Source organism: Ipomoea nil, unplaced genomic scaffold (genome assembly GCF_001879475.1).
Source record: "Ipomoea nil cultivar Tokyo-kokei standard unplaced genomic scaffold, Asagao_1.1 scaffold0317, whole genome shotgun sequence".
Taxonomy (NCBI): Eukaryota; Viridiplantae; Streptophyta; class Magnoliopsida; order Solanales; family Convolvulaceae; genus Ipomoea; species Ipomoea nil.
Genome location: NW_017616745.1, coordinates 5,625,229 through 5,644,692, shown reverse-complemented (window position 1 = coordinate 5,644,692; position 19,464 = coordinate 5,625,229). Strand labels below are relative to the sequence as shown.

Genomic DNA, 19,464 nt, shown 5'->3' with positions numbered 1-19,464 from the left:
AATAAAGATTGAGTTGAATTCAATATATTATATATATACTTCTCGTCATAATAGTGAATGTGTAATAAGCCACAACTAAAAATGTATACGTGTTTAGAACTATATTTTAAAAGTGCATCATGCAACATTAACTAGTGCAATCACAGATACATTACACCATTATATATATCAGTAATTACACTTAATAATTGTTGCACGATGCACTTTAAGTTTGAAATATTTATCAAAATGTCATTACATCTCTTTCTTACTTTACTCCTACGATTGATCATCCCAAATCAATGGTTAGAATTGGTTTGCAATTATTATCTAATCTTTGCTTCTCATTTGATCCTCTATAGTGCGTGTGTGCCCGCAGGCCGCTTTGCAATATATTTTCTTAAAATATGCATAAATATTACTCATACATTAGTTTCTGTTTAAGATGTCTTTTTGAACTCTTAAATTAGAAAAACGATTCTAAAACGTTATACAGAGTTTCAAGAGAAAACGTTTCCCAGCACATTATAGATAAGAATTGAAGAAAACTAGGGGCAGAAGCAGTTAACAGCCATAAACCACCTGCTTAAAAGTCTTTTGAGTAATTACAATCATCAGATTTATGTACACACTTGAGCCATCACTAGAAAACAAAAGTGTTTTGTGGAATGGGGAGAAGAAAATGGAATACCCACAGAACACAAATCTTCAAGAAAGCAGTTTTAACCAGATGAGATATGTGCAGATTTCTAGCCCACCATGTACTGTGAAAGAGTCATATACACAGCTTAGAATGAGATTTACGAGAAGATTTGTCGTTTTAGTCTGCTCTGATCGGGTTTATTTTGCTAGAATGGGTACGCCGCAGGCATCATGGGCATGTTTTCCCTCTTTAAAAGCGAGGTTTCCTCTTATGAATGTTGCTAAAACTTTCCCAGAGAGTCTTGTTCCCAGATATGCAGAAATGCTCTGCATGGTTGATCAAAAACAAGAGTCACTCAGGCTTTAGGTTCAAGAAATGGTTATTGTCTAATATATGGTATGATAAGATGTTAGATAGCAGCTCAAGTGGAAGGGGTCCGAGTCGATTAAGTATAGAGTTTGGTTTGGGGAGACCTGAACGGGACTGATGGAGACTCGACTGGATTAGTCTCATCCCGTAGAGTATGCAAAAATGTTAGGTAGCACATAAATGGGGATGGGAACATACGAAAACGCTCCCTCTTAAGAGTTTCAGTGCGTCATAGATAGCAACGTGAGGAATACGTACACGATGCTTAAGGTAGACGGGATGATTATCGTCCAAGTCGAACTCTGCTTCTGGTTGCCAGACCACAATATCAGCATGGTTGCCAGTAACAATTGCTCCCTGCAAACACCCAAGGATTAATTTTAGATTTACAGGAAAACCATCAGCCACAACTCGAAAGTGCATTCTAGGTGAAGCCTAGCCTACAAAGCCTGTCCTGTGACCCTAGCCGGCAAAGGACCACAAGGAGGTAAACCAGCCTAGATTGCCTATAGTTAACCGGCTAAAACCAAGAAGGTCAATAGGCAAATTCCCACAGAGAGTCGAACATAGAACTTATGGTTACCAAGCCAACTGCCCGACCAACTCGACTGGGGTTGTCCCACCCAAGGATTAATCTGTATCTATATGTGATAATGCAGCACAGTTACTTCCACAACTGAAAAATATGAATTGATAAGAAGCAAAACCTTTGAATTTAGACCAGCAAGCTTAGCAGGCTTCTCACTCCACCATGAAACCATCTGTTCAAATGTAACTCCATATTTCTGCCCATATGACCAGGTTACAGGGAGAACAAACTGCACATGAACATAAAGACAGCAGCCTCAGTTTCTAAAAATAAGTAAACCAAGATCATTCTAACTAGACTACAAGATATAGTTTCCATATTATTTTTGTTGAAAATAAAGAGTTAGTTTTATCTATAGGGTTGTGTCTGTTTATGAATAGGTGTAAGTTATGGGTAGTTATTTACGGTTATGTCTTTGTATATATATATGTACTGTGTTTCTATATTAGAAACAAGGAAGACTAATATAATTTCAGTCTTATATTCATTTCCTAGTCTTGATTCTTCATATTGCTTCCGCCAGTTTGGCGGGTGGTGTTATTCTCCACCCGCCAGGCCATTCCATCTTCCAAATTCAACAATTTTAACTTCATTTTTGCTTAGTTCATCTGATTTATAGCTATTTCGCTTCTGGTCCCACGAGTTTAGTGGTATTCTCGCTATTAGTCCATGACTATATATCACTATAGGTGCAGGATTTTTGTTTTCTTTCCCACGTTTAGTCCTAAAAAGATGTGATTGCCCAGAAACTATCACTAATTAGAGAATGTGAAGACCTGCAAAGAGGATATGCCACCCCAGGCTTTCAAGAAATCGCCCTCGGTGAAGAGCTTAAGCTCTGGGGCCGAAGGCGAGTGGTCAGAGCTCAACATGTCTATATTTCCATCCTGAAACAACATATGGAGGATGGAGCATCAGGTAAGAACTGATCTGGAAAAAACGAAACTGTTAATAACATCAGAGCAGCTTGTAATTCTTCTCTGTTGGCTGTTATATCGGGAGCAGAAAGTACCATTATAGCAGCCCATAGTTCCTCCCTATTGGCTGCATCGCGTATAGGTGGAGCACACTTGAAACGCGTATCGCCATCAGGGATCTCTTCGGCTGCAAAAGCCAGATAATGCGGGCAGGTTTCAACTGTAACGCTATCGCCACTCCTTTTTGCTTCCTGTGTAAAATATGTGTTAAGAGTCCTACATTGAAAATATAAGAGAGAACATGTGGGTTTATAAGGCCATGGGTTAGACTAGCTGATTGATTCAGTCTATTAGATTGTAACATGGTATCAGAGCTTGTTCAGTCCACTTTAGAGGAGATCATAACAATATGAATGTATGTTGTAACCAAATCGCCCGAGAAATAGACTCAAAGAGCTTCATTTATACAGTTGATGATGGCTAGTCAGTTTTGGGTGGCGATATAGAGTGGTTTATACACGAAAGATGGAAAGAAAAAGCTTCGAATACCTTAATAAGTTCTAAAGAAGACCTTGCATCAGATAAATGGACAATATGGAGATGAGCTCCCTCAGCTGAACCGCCAGATCGAGTGTCTTTTGTTACACTCACGAGCTCTCTAATCGCGGCTTCTTCCCTATAGAAGAGCAGAGAAATATTGCTGAATGTATCAAGCATTAATAAAGAAACTAGCACAAAAAGGTATGTTTTCGACACTATTAAGAGTCCCACGTTGAAAATATAAGAGAGAACATATGGGTTTATAAGGTCATGTGTAAGACTAGCAGATTGATTGAATTCAATCTTTTAGCGTGGTGTGGTTATCCCGCCTTACCATGATGCAGGTCTTCTCTTAAGATACGTCGAGTAAGATCTAGCGCTCTCAGCCCCGCCATCTTCCAGATCCGATTCATTCTCGGGCTCCTGCTCCATCTCCGCATGTACAAGTAGAGGTCTTCTGTACTTTGCCAGGACAGCCAGTCCTTCCTGTATTAACACGAAAAGTCGATTTCTAAGGTCTCAAACCACTCAGCCAGAAACGATAAGTTTTTCATAGCAATGAATGAACCGTCGTGGTTCAACCAAATCGCAGGAAAGTTCGAAAATATCACAGAAAGAGCTCTTAGTGGGAAGTAAAATCTGCATATATACCTTAATGTGGGATGAATTTGTCATAGGAAAGTCATTGATCCCCGAAGGACACATGAATGACTGCAAATAAAGAACAGAAAGTTCACACAAAAACTCCCCGTAAAATGGGAAAACATAATAGTTCAACCAGAGAAACTCGAAAGATCAGGAAAAAAAAAAAAAAAAAAAGTGTCTATCTACCTTCAACCCGAGGGCTCCAGCATTTAGGAGACGCTGCAAAGCACTTGCATTGAACGCATTTTCTGGAACCAAACCTCCCCAGAAACCTGTTCAATTTCGAAGCTATACGTAAATAACAATAGTATTACAGTGTATACTGAAGTTTATATATCACATGAAGCATACCAACATCAACATAGATTCTCCCTTCAGCAGCCTCAATCTGTAGTCCACATGACCCGAAAAAACATCAGCAAGGAAAAAGCAAATCGAGAAAACTAAGGGGTACAGTACAATCTGTTATCAAAATTTCCCGGGAGTTAATTATCAAAACGATTCATGTGCCAATGAGCAAGACAGACCTTAAGGTTCAAGGTTTCTTCGGAAACTGTTGATGGGAAACTGTTAAGAGGCATGTCAATCAACGTCGTTACACCACCTGTAAGAGGAAACGGGGAATAGAAACTAGAAAGTAAGAAATGAACATTTGTTCGAATACATAATCAAAGGTTTAGACATACATAAAACACTTGTACAAATGGTAAATAATAGGATCTATGGAAACCGGGAGGGTGCAGAACTTAAAATCAGCAAGTACACTAGGCCCCCGGTTTCATGGATACTCCATACTAAAACATAAAAACGAAAGAAAACAATGTAGATGCTAATGGCTGAGATCTACATACCAGCAGCAGCCGCTTTTGTCCCGGAGGGAAATCCTTCCCATTCTGTTCTCCCGGGATCATCTAGATGCGCGTGTCTGTCATGAATGTTCCATGAAAGAACTTTTTCAAACAAAAAAAAAAAAAAAAAAAATCTGAAGATAAGAACGTGTGAAAAGGAATTTGGGAAAGCAATCTTACACGTCAATCAAACCAGGCATAACGACAGCCTCCCCATAATCCATTACTCGTCCACTCTTAACAGTTCCTCGCCAATTATCTCCATCGACCACAGATACAATGCTCCCTCCCTTCACCTCAACTGTTAATTTTAACATTCAGATAATCATACCTACCAACTACCGGTTTCCCTAATACCTCATAAAGGAGAAGTCTTTTTTGGAAAATGAACTCGATTTTGTGAAAAAACAAACCTGCACCAGATATAACCCCTTTTGGCGTCACAATGCGTTTGCTGGCTATCCAGAAATGGCTATGAGAAATGAGACTGCACTGGCTCGTGGAGGGCTGCACATTGCGTTTAAAGAAATCTTCAATTTACCACGAGTTATATCTAAGAACTGCTAATAACGGAACATGAATCTTGCTATATTTGTGTTTTCCAACTGGACATAAATGTCAACTGCAAAAACTTAGGACACAAAACAATGACTAAACAACAGAAACTGAGGTGTGTTCATTTCCAAGAGCACAAATAAAACGGAACTCTTAACAGCAGACAACAGTCAAATTTGTTGAGAAATAAGCTATGCTCTATAGTTTTCTACCCAAACATATATGGAACTGGTTAAGTTTTAAAGGCAATCCCTTTATCATTCTCATTTTCTTGTGGAAGGGGTGGATAGTTTTAGATGGTTATACATAAACATATGAACAAAGTTTACACTAGAAACCCACTAAACCAATATTCATATATTGAGGCATGAACTTATAACGTGGGGCTCGTTTTATGTGTCTACGTCAGATAATTATTCGTCACGAAATTTCAATTCCATCCCAATTTTTTGATAATCTATGCTCACACTCCCATGTGAGTTACCAATGGTTTGTCACACTCGGCCTACACAAAAAGGCCATTTGGTACTACCGCCAAAAAATGATAATAACTTCTTCAGAAAAGTTACAACTTCCTGACTACCAAACGGAATCAAATAATGATTTGTCACACCCAACTTACCCAAAGAGACCCTTTGGTACTATGCCAAACATGGTGATAACTTCTTCACCTTTTAAATTGATTGAAAAGTTAGAATTTTCCTGACTATCAAACAGAATCAAATAATGATTTGTCACACTTGTCCTACACAAGAGGCCATATGATACTACGCCAAACATAGTAATAACTAATAACTTCTTCACCTTTTAAATCACCAAAAAAGTTAAATTTTTCTGACTACCAAACAGAATCAAATAATGATTTGTCACACACAAGGAGACCATATGGTACTAAGCCAAACGTCGTAATAACTTCTTCACCTTTTAAATCACCAAAAAAGTTAAACTTCCCCGACTACCAAACAGAATCAAATAATGATTTGTCACACATGTCTTATACAATGAGGCCATATGGTACTATGCCAAACATGATAATAACTTCTTCGCCTTATAAATCACCAAAATGGTTAAACTTTCCTGACTACCAAACAGAATCAAATAATGATTTGTCACACCCGTACTACACAAAGAGAACATAACTTTTTCACCTTTTAAAATAGCCAGAAAAGTTAAAACTTTCCTTACTATCAAACAGAACCAAATCATGATCTGTTGTTGTTGTTGTGAGAAACATCATCTAATAACATCAATCCAATCGAAAAAGGCTATGGATGCACAGTTATTTATGTTGGGGAATGACAAGAAAAAAGTGACAGAATATGAAATCGCAGAGAAGTGGGAATCGCCAAACCTTCGTAGAGATGTCGAAATAGAAGAACAGAAACGAGAGAAGCAGCGGTAGCAGACCTAACAGTGTCCGCCATTTCCCAGACTCCATAGCTGTGCTTCTTCGCTCCTTCTTCCACAAACCTCTCTTCTTCTTCCTCCAATGTCAGCCACCCAATACAACGCCAAACTGCCCGTCCGTGTCAATACGTACATATATAGTAGTATAATATAAATATAAAAAAGCAATGAACCAATTGTAACAGATTGGAGTTTGTGGGTCCCGCGAAGAGTGACCGGAGCGAGTAGAGTATGATTTTAGTAAATTCAATTTTGGCCAATACTCACATATGGGCATTTGGTAAATAATTGTTAACTGATTGGATTAAATAGTTTGACTAGTTGATTGTAGAAATATGTTTGCTAAATTAGCTATTAGTTGATCGCTTATTATATGCAAAATGACTTTGTCAAAAAAACTGCTTTGAGCGGCTTTTTAAAATTTACCGTTTTGGGGTAATAAGTTGTTACAAAAAGTTAATTAATCAAACACTCGTATTGACTGTTTAATCAAGACAAACATTTAGTAGTAGTCAAACAAGCCAAAATTAACTGATAAACTATGTTACCAAACAAGGTCATAGTCCAGTCTATTCGAATCTTTTTAATGAAGTTAAACTCTATATAATTTACGAACTATTATATTTAAATAGAATTTGTTAATATATACTATCGAATAATGATTGTGTATTTTCCTCCGCACTTTAAAAAAAAAAAAAAAAAAAGTTTGTGGGCCCTTAGAATGATACAGAACAAGAATCTTTATTTAATATTTATTATTTATTTACTTTTATTGGAGAGTGCAAGAATATTCGATGTTTTAGCGGTCCAAATTGTAGAAAGTGGTGCACTGGATAAGGAATCCTACCGAATCCACCAATGTCACGTCAATATTCAGACCAGCTGTTCAGCCAACCCAGGAGTACCACATAATAATAATAATAATAATAATAATAATAATAATAATATTATTATTATTATTATTATTATTATTATTATTATTATTTAGCGCAAATTCCTACAATATTAATATAATATATTCGAGGTAAACCAACATAGGTTAAATTGTTCTTGTTATGAGTTAAATTTGTAATCATGTGATTACCAAGTCAATAATTTGACGAACATTGTTGGAGCCATCTTTTAGGTACCAAATTATTGAGCTACCTGAATATGAGCTCTGAGTGAAACTAGTGAACTTGATAAACTATCCAATCAACTTAATTGAGATTATATTTTTAAAAAATTATCTTATATAATAATCATTCTTATATCGAGACGCAACTCAACTTATATGACTAATCTAAAATAAGTCGATAGTTGTCATGCGGGACTAACAGGGTCGGTTTTTTGCCCGTGCATAATGGCCAACAGCACAAGACTTCAATTTTAAAGGACCCAATATCTATTTTTGACCTACCTACTTAAGAAATTAAAAAAAAAAAAAAAATCTGCAATTAAGCCCACATTCCTTCATGTCTCTTTCTATCTTGTATAAAACTCATCAGTTTTTTTTTTTTTCCAAATCACGCGCAATCATTAAAGATTGGGAGAAGATTTTTTCTTCCTCCATTAATTTTACAACTTTCCTCTAAGTTTCTTTGATTACCAAAGTTGCAATTCAATTTTCATGTATCTCTCCTAATTAATTGAGGATGATTATGGCAAAATCGTTCAAAACCTTTATATCAAAAATAAATAATATATAAATAAAAATTATATATTTTACTGTATTGATTTTAAAGGTTGATTTATACTTTTGGTATGGTCTCATTTATTTACAAAAAAGGGGTCACAAAAATTCAAAAGATGACCTTAAGAACTAGCTTAATTAATTCAACGGATCACCCTAAAGTTTTGCTCTAGTTTATAGTGTGGCGTTCAAATATTAAGAGATATTGACAAAAAATGTTTTTTAAAAAAAATTGGGTTAGACCGTTAGACCATGAGGTGTTTTGAGCGGGCCCTAACTGTAAATTTGGATTTGACCGTTAAACTATGTGGTATTAAAAAAAGTTGGTAAGTATGTACTATACGCAGACTAATCCATATTCACACTGGGTCATACAAGAATAGGTTCAAACTCCCAACCTTTTTTAAAAAAGGAATAAGGTTCAAATTGGCCACTGAACGTAACCTGAAAATGCAATTAGGCCACTGAACGAAAAAAAAAAGTGCAATTAGGCCATTGAACACTCCAAAAATGTGCAATTTCACCTGATAGCAGGTTACCCTCAATTTTAGCAGGTTATCTGCTTACGTGGCAGCTGAGTTGGCATTTTTAATAAATTTTAAATCATTTTTAATAAATTTTAATAATAAATTTTTATTTAAAAAAAATTTATGACTTTATTTTATTTTTTATTTATTTTTTTTTTCAATTTTTTATAAAATTTATTATTAAAAATTATTAAAAATGCCAACTCAGCTGCCACGTAAGCAGGTAACTTGCTAAAATTGATGGTAACCTGCTATCCGATGAAATTGCATACGTTTGGAGAGTTCAGTGGCCTAATTGCATGTTTTTGGAGTGTTCAGTGGCCTAATTGCACTTTTTGTTCGTTCAGTGGCCTAATTGCATTTTCAAGTTACGTTCAGTGGCCAATTTAAACCTTATTCCTTTAAAAAATAAGAATGTATGATCACTCACGCCAATCAAACTGGTCACAAAATTTAAATATTAATCTAACATAAACTAATAAATTTAATGTATGAAAAGAAAAATGGGTAGTTTTGTCTTATTAGTTGTCGGTAGGGTGTAAAAGATTCTAACGGATGACGTTATACGAGACCATTTGGAAAGTGAAGCACTGAGGCTGCTGCTGCAACATCACGACAAGACTTTATTATGATGCATATATATATGGGTTGGCAGTGATGGTACGTGACAAGATTCTTCCCTACATATTGTGGAATCTGAATCACTTTTCTCTAGAATATCATTATGTAATCTACTCTCAAATTTTATTTTTTCTTACAAATTTTAGATTTTAGAGGTAGACAACTTTTTTGAACCCATAAAATGAAAACGTCCTATTCATAGTTGCTATATCATAAAATATAACTACGTTGGGTTGGGCTTCTCTCATATGTAATAAATAGCCCAGTTTAGACCAAGCACATTTGTATACGGAACGTTATGCTATGCAACCATGTGCACCATGCAAGGTGTACACGGCTCCAATTCATAATTTCTATATTATAGATTTATAATTTCTATACTAAAGATTCATAATTTGAGAAAATTTCAATTTTGGTCACACGACTATAGGGGCTTTGTTAATTTTAGCACATAACTTTCAAAAATGTCAATTTAGTACCTTGAGTATGTAATTTTTGTCAATTTTGGTCACTCCGGCCAAATTGCCGGTCAAATTTGACCGGAAAAATTTAATCCAACATTTAGTCTAAAATCTAAGGGGCAAAATAGTCTTTTCTATCCTTTCTCCTTTTAGCTTTCCTCCCAACGTGTTCACCTCCATTTTCACACGAACGAAGGAAATGGAGACACCAGTTATGCTAACAACTTCATGGCTCAGGTGCCTGCGCTTTGCATTCTAAATTCAATTACTACGTAGTTTTTTTCGTTAATTTTTTGGAAAAAATAAAGTTAATTTTATGGTTTATATGAACAGAAAAATGCGATACTTCGTACAAAGCCCACAAGAAAACAAGCCATAACAGATCTCTATAACAGCCTTTGCCCAGAAACCATATCCTTTACTTCTTCGAATGGAGACTTTAGCTACTTCAACGTGTTCACCTTCCTTCGTTTGTGTTCGCTTCTTACGTTTTAGGGTTGCGAAATTAGGAATAGGAGAAAGGATAGAAAAGACCATTTTGTCCCTTAGATTTTAGACTAAATGTTGGATTAAATTTTTCCGGTCAAATTTGGCCGACAATTTGGCCGGAGTGATCAAAATTGACAAAAATTACATACTCAAGGTATTAAATTGACACTTTTGAAAGATAGGTGCTGAAATTAACAAAGCCCCTGGTGTGACCAAAATTGAAATTTTCTCTTCATAATTTCTATACTGTAGATTCATAAAGGCCCTGTTTGGTAAAAAATTGGCCTATAGACCAATTTTGACTTATTTGACCACTATTAATTGTTTGAGTTAGTTAAAATATCAATATAAATGTTTGGTTAATTAGTTTTTTGCAACTCCAAAAGGCTAAAATTCAAAAAGCTACTCCAAGCAACTTTTTCAATTAGTTTTTTGAGAAAAGAAAATATACCAAACAGCTATCAGCTAACAGCTAATTTACCAAACAATTTTCTACAATCAGCTAATGTTATCAACTATTTATACCCTCTAATTAACACAATCAACTAACAACTAACAGCTATCAGCTAACAGCCATTTTACCAAACAGGGCCAAAATCTATACTGTAGATTCATAATTTCTAAACCATAGATTCATAATTTAAATACTGTAGATTCATAAAATCTATACAGTAGATTCATAATTTATATACTGCATATTCATAATATCCGTACTGTAAATTCATAATCTCTGTATTGTAGATTCATAATTTCGAAACTGTATAGTTATCAAATTATGAACATATAGTTCTGTGATTTGTGAATACAGAGTTTAACAATTGGAAATATGAACATCGAAAATTATGAACATAGAGTTCTGTAATTGTGAATATAGAGTTCAATAATTATGAATATGAAGTTCAAAAATTATGAATATATAAATTTATAAGTATGAACATATAGTTCAGTAATTATGAGCATAGAACAGTGTGCACAATGCATGATGCACACGGTTGCACAGCATAATTTGCCCTATAATACATGTATCAATTTTAGTCCTTGACTATTAAAATTTTCAAATTAGGTGCACGACTATCCAATTTGTATCACATTTGAACCCCTATATTATGAATCTACTGTATTTAAATTATGAATCTACGATTTAGAAATTATGAATCTACAGTATAAATTTTATAAATCTACAATATAGAAATTATGAATCTATAGTATAGAAATTATGAATTGGAACCGTGTGCACCTTGCATGGTGCACACGGTTACACAGTATAACATGTCGTATACAAATGTGCTTGGTCTAAACTGGGTTATTTACTATATAGGAGAGAAGCCCAACCCAACACGATTAAATTATGAATCTACGGTATTTGAATCTATATAGTATAGAAAATGTGTCAATGTAGATTGTGTATCAATATATTTTCTCTTGTCCCTTTATTATCATTATTATTATTGTGTTATACGTTAAATTTTTTAATTTTATCATATTATATTTTAAACTCGTGGAGTCAACACTTTAGTTCATGATGAGATAAACTGAGATAATTTATTTTTTAAGACTCAACAATAACTATATATTTTTGCGCATAATGAATCTAGCCCAAATCTAAACTACTCATGTCTGTAGCAAAGATGAAACCCACCACACTAAACTAAGTCTTAAGTGAGATATCTATTGTATCTTTATTTAATAGAATCATGGTTACTATAAAAATAATTCAACAATCATGACTTTGATACGTTCATAGCAAACCCTATGCCCATATAATGCTTCCACTAGCAAAAGCCAAATAAGAATAATGCACCTCTTCCCTTCTCCTTCACTTTGTTGGCAGAAACCAAAAGAAAAATGCTCATCTAGTCATCTTCTCCACTTTTAAGTAGGGATGTTAATCTTAGTTCGAAATCAAAGTCTGAGCTTTGATAAGACTGAAAAGTATAAAGGTTTGTGTCAAAGAAATTTAAACTAATAAGTCTGATTGTCTAAACGGGCTAGCCCAAATTTAATAAGATAGCATGATAGCCTGAGTCATTTAAGGCAATCGTTATTCTGTGGAACCGTGTCCACCTTGCAAGGTGGATACGGTTCTATATATTCATAATTATTGAACTATATGTTCATAATTATAAAACTATATATTCATAATTTTTTAACTTCATATTCATAATTATTGAACTCTATATTTACAATTACAGAACTTTATATTCATAATTACTGAACTATATGTTCATAATTATAAAGTTATATATTCATAATTTTTTAACTTCATATTCACAACTATTGAATCTCTATATACATAATTATGTTCACAACTCTATGTTCATAATTATAGAATTATATGTTCATAATTTTTGAACTATATATTCATAATTATGAACAGTTTTGGAACACGATTTCACAACATAATTTGCCCTTTTAAGGGGCAAATTATTATGTGGACCGCGTCTAAAAATTCACAATTTATATACTGAATGTTAACAATTTACATACTGAATATTCACAATTTTTATATATTAAATGTTCACAATTTATATACTGAATATTCACAATTTACATACTTAATGTTCATCATTTACATACTGAATATTCATATTGAATTTATATGTAAGTTGATATCTAGTTTTTTTTTTTTTAATTATAAATAAAATTTTAATAAATTTATTACAAAATAAATATTTTTATGAAAATAAATAACGAAAATAACAAAATATTATAATTATTATGAAGTATATTATAGTGTAAATATATTAATTATTTGTAGTTAGAATTTGGAAATGGAGGTTAGATTGATGGAATAATGTATAAGTTTATATTTATTATTAATTAATGTAAATGCGCAAATATATTAAAATTAAAGTTTAAAATTTTAATTTGAAAATTTAAAACTTTTAGTTCAACCCGCTTGATAAATCCGATTGTTCGAGATTTTAGAATTAGCGTCAAGCTAAGAATTTTAAATCTGACAAAAAATATTGATAAGAATAACCAGAAAGCAAACAAGCGTATCCCATCTTCCAAGTTGGGAATAATAAAAGTAAATAAAGAGGACGCATGAATCCCGAAGAGAAAAAGATTTGTCTCTGTACGCTATCAAGAGCACGCCAATTGCTGCAGATGCAGTTGGAATTTTCATAGAGACAATCAACTCCATCCATTATATACTCATATTATCTACTTCCAACTTTTATGGTCACATTTAAAATGTTGATATAGATACATTTACAGGACTCACATGAAAAAAATAATTTATCAATGTCCGTCACATCAGGGTGTTAATTTGAGGGGGTAAGATTTAGAGTACATGCAATAGAATTATAACTTTTGGATGATTTCACTGGCCTAGGATATAGGTTTTGGTTTTCATGAATTTTTAAATGGAAAATACTATATGAACTCCAACTTCTTACTCTCAACTCCTATTCCTTCTCACAAATATTTTATGTAACACTTTTCCTATCCTGGGCCCATATAATGAAAATATTATATCCTTATTTACCACGTTATCATGGATTAAAAGTGATTGAGTAGAATTTGACATATCGTAGAACTCTTTCCATAGGAGTTGCATAATCTGACTGTGTTTGGAACCAGGAAAATAATTTCTGAAAATCATTTTTCGGAATTGAAAAATTCAGTCAACGGAAAACACTGGGGAATATCTAGTCATTTTTCCGCAACACTGAACAAGGTTTATGGCGGCAACCCTAAGTCTGGGGTCTGGGGGAAACTCTAAGTCTGGTGTTTGGCGAAAACCAAGTCTGATTTCTGGCGAAAACTATAAGTTTAAGTCTGGTTTATGGCGAAAACTATATTTTTTTTATAAAAAAAATTGATAAATAATATTATTTTAAATATTTTTATATTCTAAATAAAATATTTAAAATGTTTAATTATACAATTTTACACATTTTTCAAAAAAATGAACCAAACACACAAAAATAATTTTTTGTTGTGCAGCCAAACATAAAAAAAAAAAATAAAAAATATATATATTTTTAAAAATGACTCATTTTCTAGAAGTTATTTTCATACTTTCTAAACAGACCCTTTGTTGTAGTTAGAGACAAGCACATTTCGGGTTCAAACCAAATCATGTAAGGTAAAAATAAAATCAAAATATTCTAGTTCCAATTTTATAATATCATATTGATTCTGGTTTCAAATTGAAAAATAAATAAATAAATAAATAAATAAATAACAATTTAAAGTTTAACTATTATTTTCAATGATTTGATTAAAAATTTCATGTAATGTAACATAATTGAGCCAAAAATATTTGAATCCACAAAAATAGCAAATAATTCAATATGTCACTATGAAACATGATTATATATATATAGTTTTTGCCTTCTTGGCTTATGTAGGAACTATAGAATCTCAATCCTTATTTGTCCAGACTTTACAAACCAAAGGATTAAGGAAACAAATTATTTGAGAGAACATAAGACAAATAATAGGGTTCAAACTCACAATCAAATTTTATTTGCTTCATCTCTTCATTTTGGTCATAATTTGGCATACTTCCTGAGATTCGCCGGAGAATCTTTGGCGTTTTCCGGCACCGGCATGTTAACCAAGAGATTGACTCTGGAAGACGATATCTGAACCCTTTTCTCTTCGTTTCCCGGTTCGGTCTTCCAGAGCTTCACTTCCCAGACCTGAATGGTCTTCCCGGCGTTCACCGGCGTGGCCTCGGCGAGCACAAGGTCGCCGGCGCGGGCACTCTTCAGGTGGTGGATGCTGAGGTGGACGCCGGCCACTCGCCGGAACCCGCACGCCACGTTGGCGCCGATGCTCGCCAGCGCCTCCGCTATCAGCGCCGATACCCCGCCGTGCAACACCTTGAACGGCTGGCAGCATTTCTCGGTCACCACCAGCCGGCCGGTGACTTTCTCCGGCGAGACGTCCCCGATCTCGAACCCTATCGTGTGAAGCGGCGCGTCCAATACCGCCGTCTTCGACGGTGATTCCGCCATTTTCTGTCTTCAATCCTAATCCTTGAAAGTGGGAGATTTCTTGGGATTTTCTTCCCTGATTTTTGAGCAACCAAATCTTGAAAAAACGATTTGGTGATCAGTGCAGTATGAACGGGGTAGGTGACATGAGTGGACCACGACGGGGCAAAATCTATTGGAGCTTACCGTTTCATTTACTGCGTATCTGATTATGGGCCATGTTTTGTTAGAAACTAGGGTTAAGTCCATCTTATCACGAAATTGATAGATTACGCAAATTATGCCGTGCAAACCGTGTGCAAATTATGTGTGATGCACACGGTTGTAAAACAACGTCGTTTTGATTAAAAATTACACGTTCAATTGTTTTAAAAAAAATATTTTTGATTGTCGTTAACGGTGTTATGTTGTGCATAATTTGAATTATATATCAAGAATTAATGAACTATATATTCATAATTAGTGAACTATATATCCAGAATGAATGAATTATATATCCAGAATGAATTAACTATATATCCATAATGAATTAATTATATATTCAGAATCGATAAGGTCAATTATGAATGTGTAATTATTAATTTCTGAATGTACTATTGTCAAATTATGAATATATAGTTATGTAATTCTAGATATATAGCTATGAAGTTATGGATATATCCTACTGTTTAAATACAAAAGGAAACCACCTAACGCCGTTAACGACAATCCGAACGGATTTTTTTTTAAAAAAAATGGAACGACGTCGTTTTGCAACCGTGTGCACCATGCGTGGTGCACATGGTTGCACATCATAACGATTGGATAGGTTAGGGGTAAGATCTAAAAATTGTTACAGCAAAAAAAAGGACCTAATAAAAAATTAGTCGAATTAATTCAAAATTAAACTATTATGTAGTGTAATGGAATCTCGATTATCGTTCCAAATAAAAAAAAAAGGATAATCATAGACTTTCTCCGATGATGGAGGCTTAAATTCTTTAAATTGAAAATATTTAAAGTGAAATTAATCTTATAACCATCAATAAAATATCATATATCAACTCATTTTGTTGACCAATCCCTTTCATCATCACTTTGATGAGTTGCCAATAGAAGTAATCAAGTAATAGAGATTAATATTTTAGATTGAATATTCATAATTTGGTTAATCGAGGCATCGGTCTAGTGAATGAGAATTTTTACTTAAGACCTACTCCAACTATATTGAAAAAAGTAGAAATGTACAGTTTATGAGCTTGGGGCCGCTCATGAGTTTGCGAACGCGAATTAAATGTGTGCAAACGCAATTAATCGCGTTTGTACACATTTAATTTGCGTTCGCACATACTTAATCTAATCTAGACCATTAAAAAATATTAGATGGATGCACACGATTTGTTCTCATGTTCTCACCTAAGCAATTGTTCTCATATGATCCTATATATATATATATATATATATATATATATATATATATATATATATATATATATATATATATATATATATATATATAATTTGACATTATACAAATCTGGTATTGTACTCTCTCCTCCAATTTAAGGGGGTTTGGTGTACGGTGTACCTATTGGATCACCATTTATATTTTCTACCACATTTTGATTGTACCTAAACCATATGTACAATTATGAATAATAATTCATTCTCACCAAATGAAGAAACTGTTGGTCCAAATAGAGTAATGTAAGAGGTTGAGCTTTAGTGTGTGATAATCTAAACAGTACAATTTATATATTTTTTAAAAATGCATTAACAAGCTATTTGGTTGACTGTAATTGAAATGCAATTATCCCCTAATTCAGAACCTCTCAATTACGTCGTTTGATTGGAGGGAATTGCAATTCACCCTCTATTTGCTGAATAAGAATTCATGACCCCTCCCTATGAATTGTAATTCAGCACCGAACGGAGAGAAGAAGCTATTGTTATGGCATTTTTGCCCTTTTATAATACAAGGTCTCATAAGCTCCCATCCACTCATCTCATTCTCATCTCTCATCAGTACTCTATATTATGACATTCTCATCTTAATAATAATAATAATAATAATAATAATAATAATAATAATAATAATAATAATAATAATAATAATAATATTATTATTATTATTATTATTGTTGTTGTTGTTGTTGTTGTTGTTGTTGTTGTTACATAAAGACATTTCAGTCATTGTATGACTTATTCTCTTTCAATTCCTTGTAATCATATTCCTGCATACCAAACACTGTAATTTGAATTCATATTTTATTCTCACCTTATTCTTTTCCCACCGAATTACAATTCTTTTTCCCCCTAATTCCTTCTTTCCAACTAAACGCCCTGTAAATGTTTGATTGACCTCGTTTGTTCTACAAAAGTATACGGAGCAATTAAGTTCACCAATTAGCTAGGTTTAAGTAGTTAGTGGGGGTGGGGTGGGGGGTGGGGATAAAGGTTTGAAAGCAACCCAAGCTAAAAACATAGTGCTAGATCAATCAACTAAGAGCATCCCCATCAATGCACTTGGTGCGATTTTTAAGAAAACAAGGCTTATGTGGAGGAGGGAGAGCATTTTGGCTTCTCCGGCAAAAACCTTGGTTTTTGCAGGAGAAGAAAAAAAGGCGTAGGAGTGCGCTTGAAGTGTACTGCGCGCCCACTGGGCACTTCAGAGTGGCCGCCATTGTAACACCCCCAATTTTCAAAATCAGATTATTCAAAAATAGACAACATTTCTTATTTAAAAGACGGAATTGAAATGCGAAAGCAAATTCAAACTTTAAAACAAAAGGTGTTATGCCACGCTTGGGCGACCATCTAAACCCAAATACACAGGCTACAAGGTTCTATCTACAAATCCAAAATACTAGTATATCAAAAGACTAGTAGGTAAACAACATAACTAACTAAGAACATAAAATAAGCTAGATAGGTATCTTGCTATTGCGCGCTCAGGGAAAGGCTTCTACTCCATACCTGAAAACACATTTTAAAAGATTAGCGAGAATTGCTAAGTAACCCCACTCCAATATGTAAAACTATATAGATATACTTTTTTATACTCAAAATAGGTTTGAAACTTGGGAATACATATACATCGCTAATCAACTCTATTTTCGTAAAGCATCGGAGATAAGAACAGTTCAGAATCAACTCAAGAGACATAAACAATGAAGTGACTCAATTTCATGGTAAGACGGAGCTCAAAAAACATTATAGAATACAATCATCATAGAACGAGGGATTCCTACAACGAGACTTATTCAATAGGGTAACAATATCAAGATATGGATACCAAGAAAGATAGATCAATTCGCATAATCCAAACATAGTACAATTCACATCATAATCGCATAATCATTATCAAGTCTCAAGTCCTCACGGGGACTGTATCATCTCAAAATATTGCATAATCAATCTCAATAAATCATAACCTCGTGGAATCAGTGTGGATGGCTCTTAGACAACATCAATATCTCAACTCTTAAGTAACCAATAGCCAATGGAAACAGATCTAGAAACTTTAAGTGTATACACCCCCTATTGGGATTTCAAGCCCAACGAGTTAATTACTAGCTCTGACAACCCGGGATACGTTTCTACCAGGTCGCCCACAAATCAATAATCCAAACGGAAACCCGGAGCTTTCCACACTACAGAGTCAGTTCACAATGGTTGATCGGGGCTTTCCACACTACAGACATGTCCAGGGCTTCCCAACCAACAAGACCCATTGCAAATAGAGCCAGAGGCCCGCCAATCTCATATCAATACAAATAAGTCCCAACACTGTCCACTTTTTCAGCATAACAGTCTCAATAAGGTTCCAACTCAACAAAGGAATTCTCACGAAGCAAAGGCAATCAAATGGATTTCAATAGGAAGAATACAACAATGAATAATCTCAAAGCAATAGCTCAATAGCAACGGATTCCAAAGAAGGAAACAGTGAATATCATTGCCTTATTTATTTATTTATTTTATTTAAACATTTATTGAAATACATAAAAATATGTTAAGGATATTAAATCAAAATATCCATTATAATCCAAAATAAATAAATAACTCTCTGTTGAGATTAACAAGAATACGAAATGATGGTGAGGGTGGTGATTCAACACCTTAGGGATACAACCAATATGAGACATACTCATATTCAATTCCTATATGAGATAAACACAACCAATCCTTGTTTTGAATTCTTTCTTGCCTTGAATTTTTGTGGAATCTTTTGGGTTTTGACCAAAAGAAATTGTTCTTGACACTCTTGT

At 34.0% G+C, this 19,464-nt stretch overlaps 2 protein-coding genes across 2 annotated transcripts; both read right to left on the bottom strand.

The window, feature by feature from the left end:
- Positions 1-495: 495 nt before the first annotated feature.
- On the bottom strand, positions 496-6,610 carry LOC109170734 (allantoinase). The gene is made up of 15 exons (XM_019319887.1): positions 6,437-6,610; positions 4,944-5,037; positions 4,711-4,831; positions 4,534-4,607; positions 4,210-4,286; positions 4,034-4,070; positions 3,869-3,954; positions 3,689-3,748; positions 3,372-3,523; positions 3,047-3,173; positions 2,593-2,748; positions 2,357-2,467; positions 1,699-1,809; positions 1,250-1,348; positions 496-948 (listed from the first exon to the last, which is right to left on the bottom strand). Exons 1-15 carry the CDS (start codon positions 6,521-6,523, stop codon positions 820-822), a joined length of 1,521 nt encoding a protein of 506 aa, XP_019175432.1. The 5' UTR covers positions 6,524-6,610; the 3' UTR covers positions 496-819.
- A 7,926-nt stretch (positions 6,611-14,536) lies between these two features.
- On the bottom strand, positions 14,537-15,456 carry LOC109170797 (1,4-dihydroxy-2-naphthoyl-CoA thioesterase 1-like). Its single transcript, XM_019319979.1, has one exon. The coding sequence runs from the start codon at positions 15,233-15,235 to the stop codon at positions 14,765-14,767; it is 471 nt and encodes a 156-aa protein (XP_019175524.1). The 5' UTR covers positions 15,236-15,456; the 3' UTR covers positions 14,537-14,764.
- Between the last annotated feature and the right edge of the window lie 4,008 nt (positions 15,457-19,464).

Excerpts from the sequence above, each read along its gene's own strand:
- LOC109170734 (XM_019319887.1), bottom strand. The coding sequence starts at position 6,523 with ATGGAGTCTGGGAAATGGCGGACACTGTTAGGTCTGCTACCGCTGCTT. Across the intron at positions 5,038-6,436 it reads ATTTCGACATCTCTACGAAG|CCCTCCACGAGCCAGTGCAG; the intron begins GTTTGGCGATTC and ends CGCAATGTGCAG. Across the intron at positions 4,071-4,209 it reads AAGAAACCTTGAACCTTAAG|ATTGAGGCTGCTGAAGGGAG; the intron begins GTCTGTCTTGCT and ends TGTGGACTACAG.
- LOC109170797 (XM_019319979.1), bottom strand. The coding sequence starts at position 15,235 with ATGGCGGAATCACCGTCGAAGACGGCGGTATTGGACGCGCCGCTTCAC.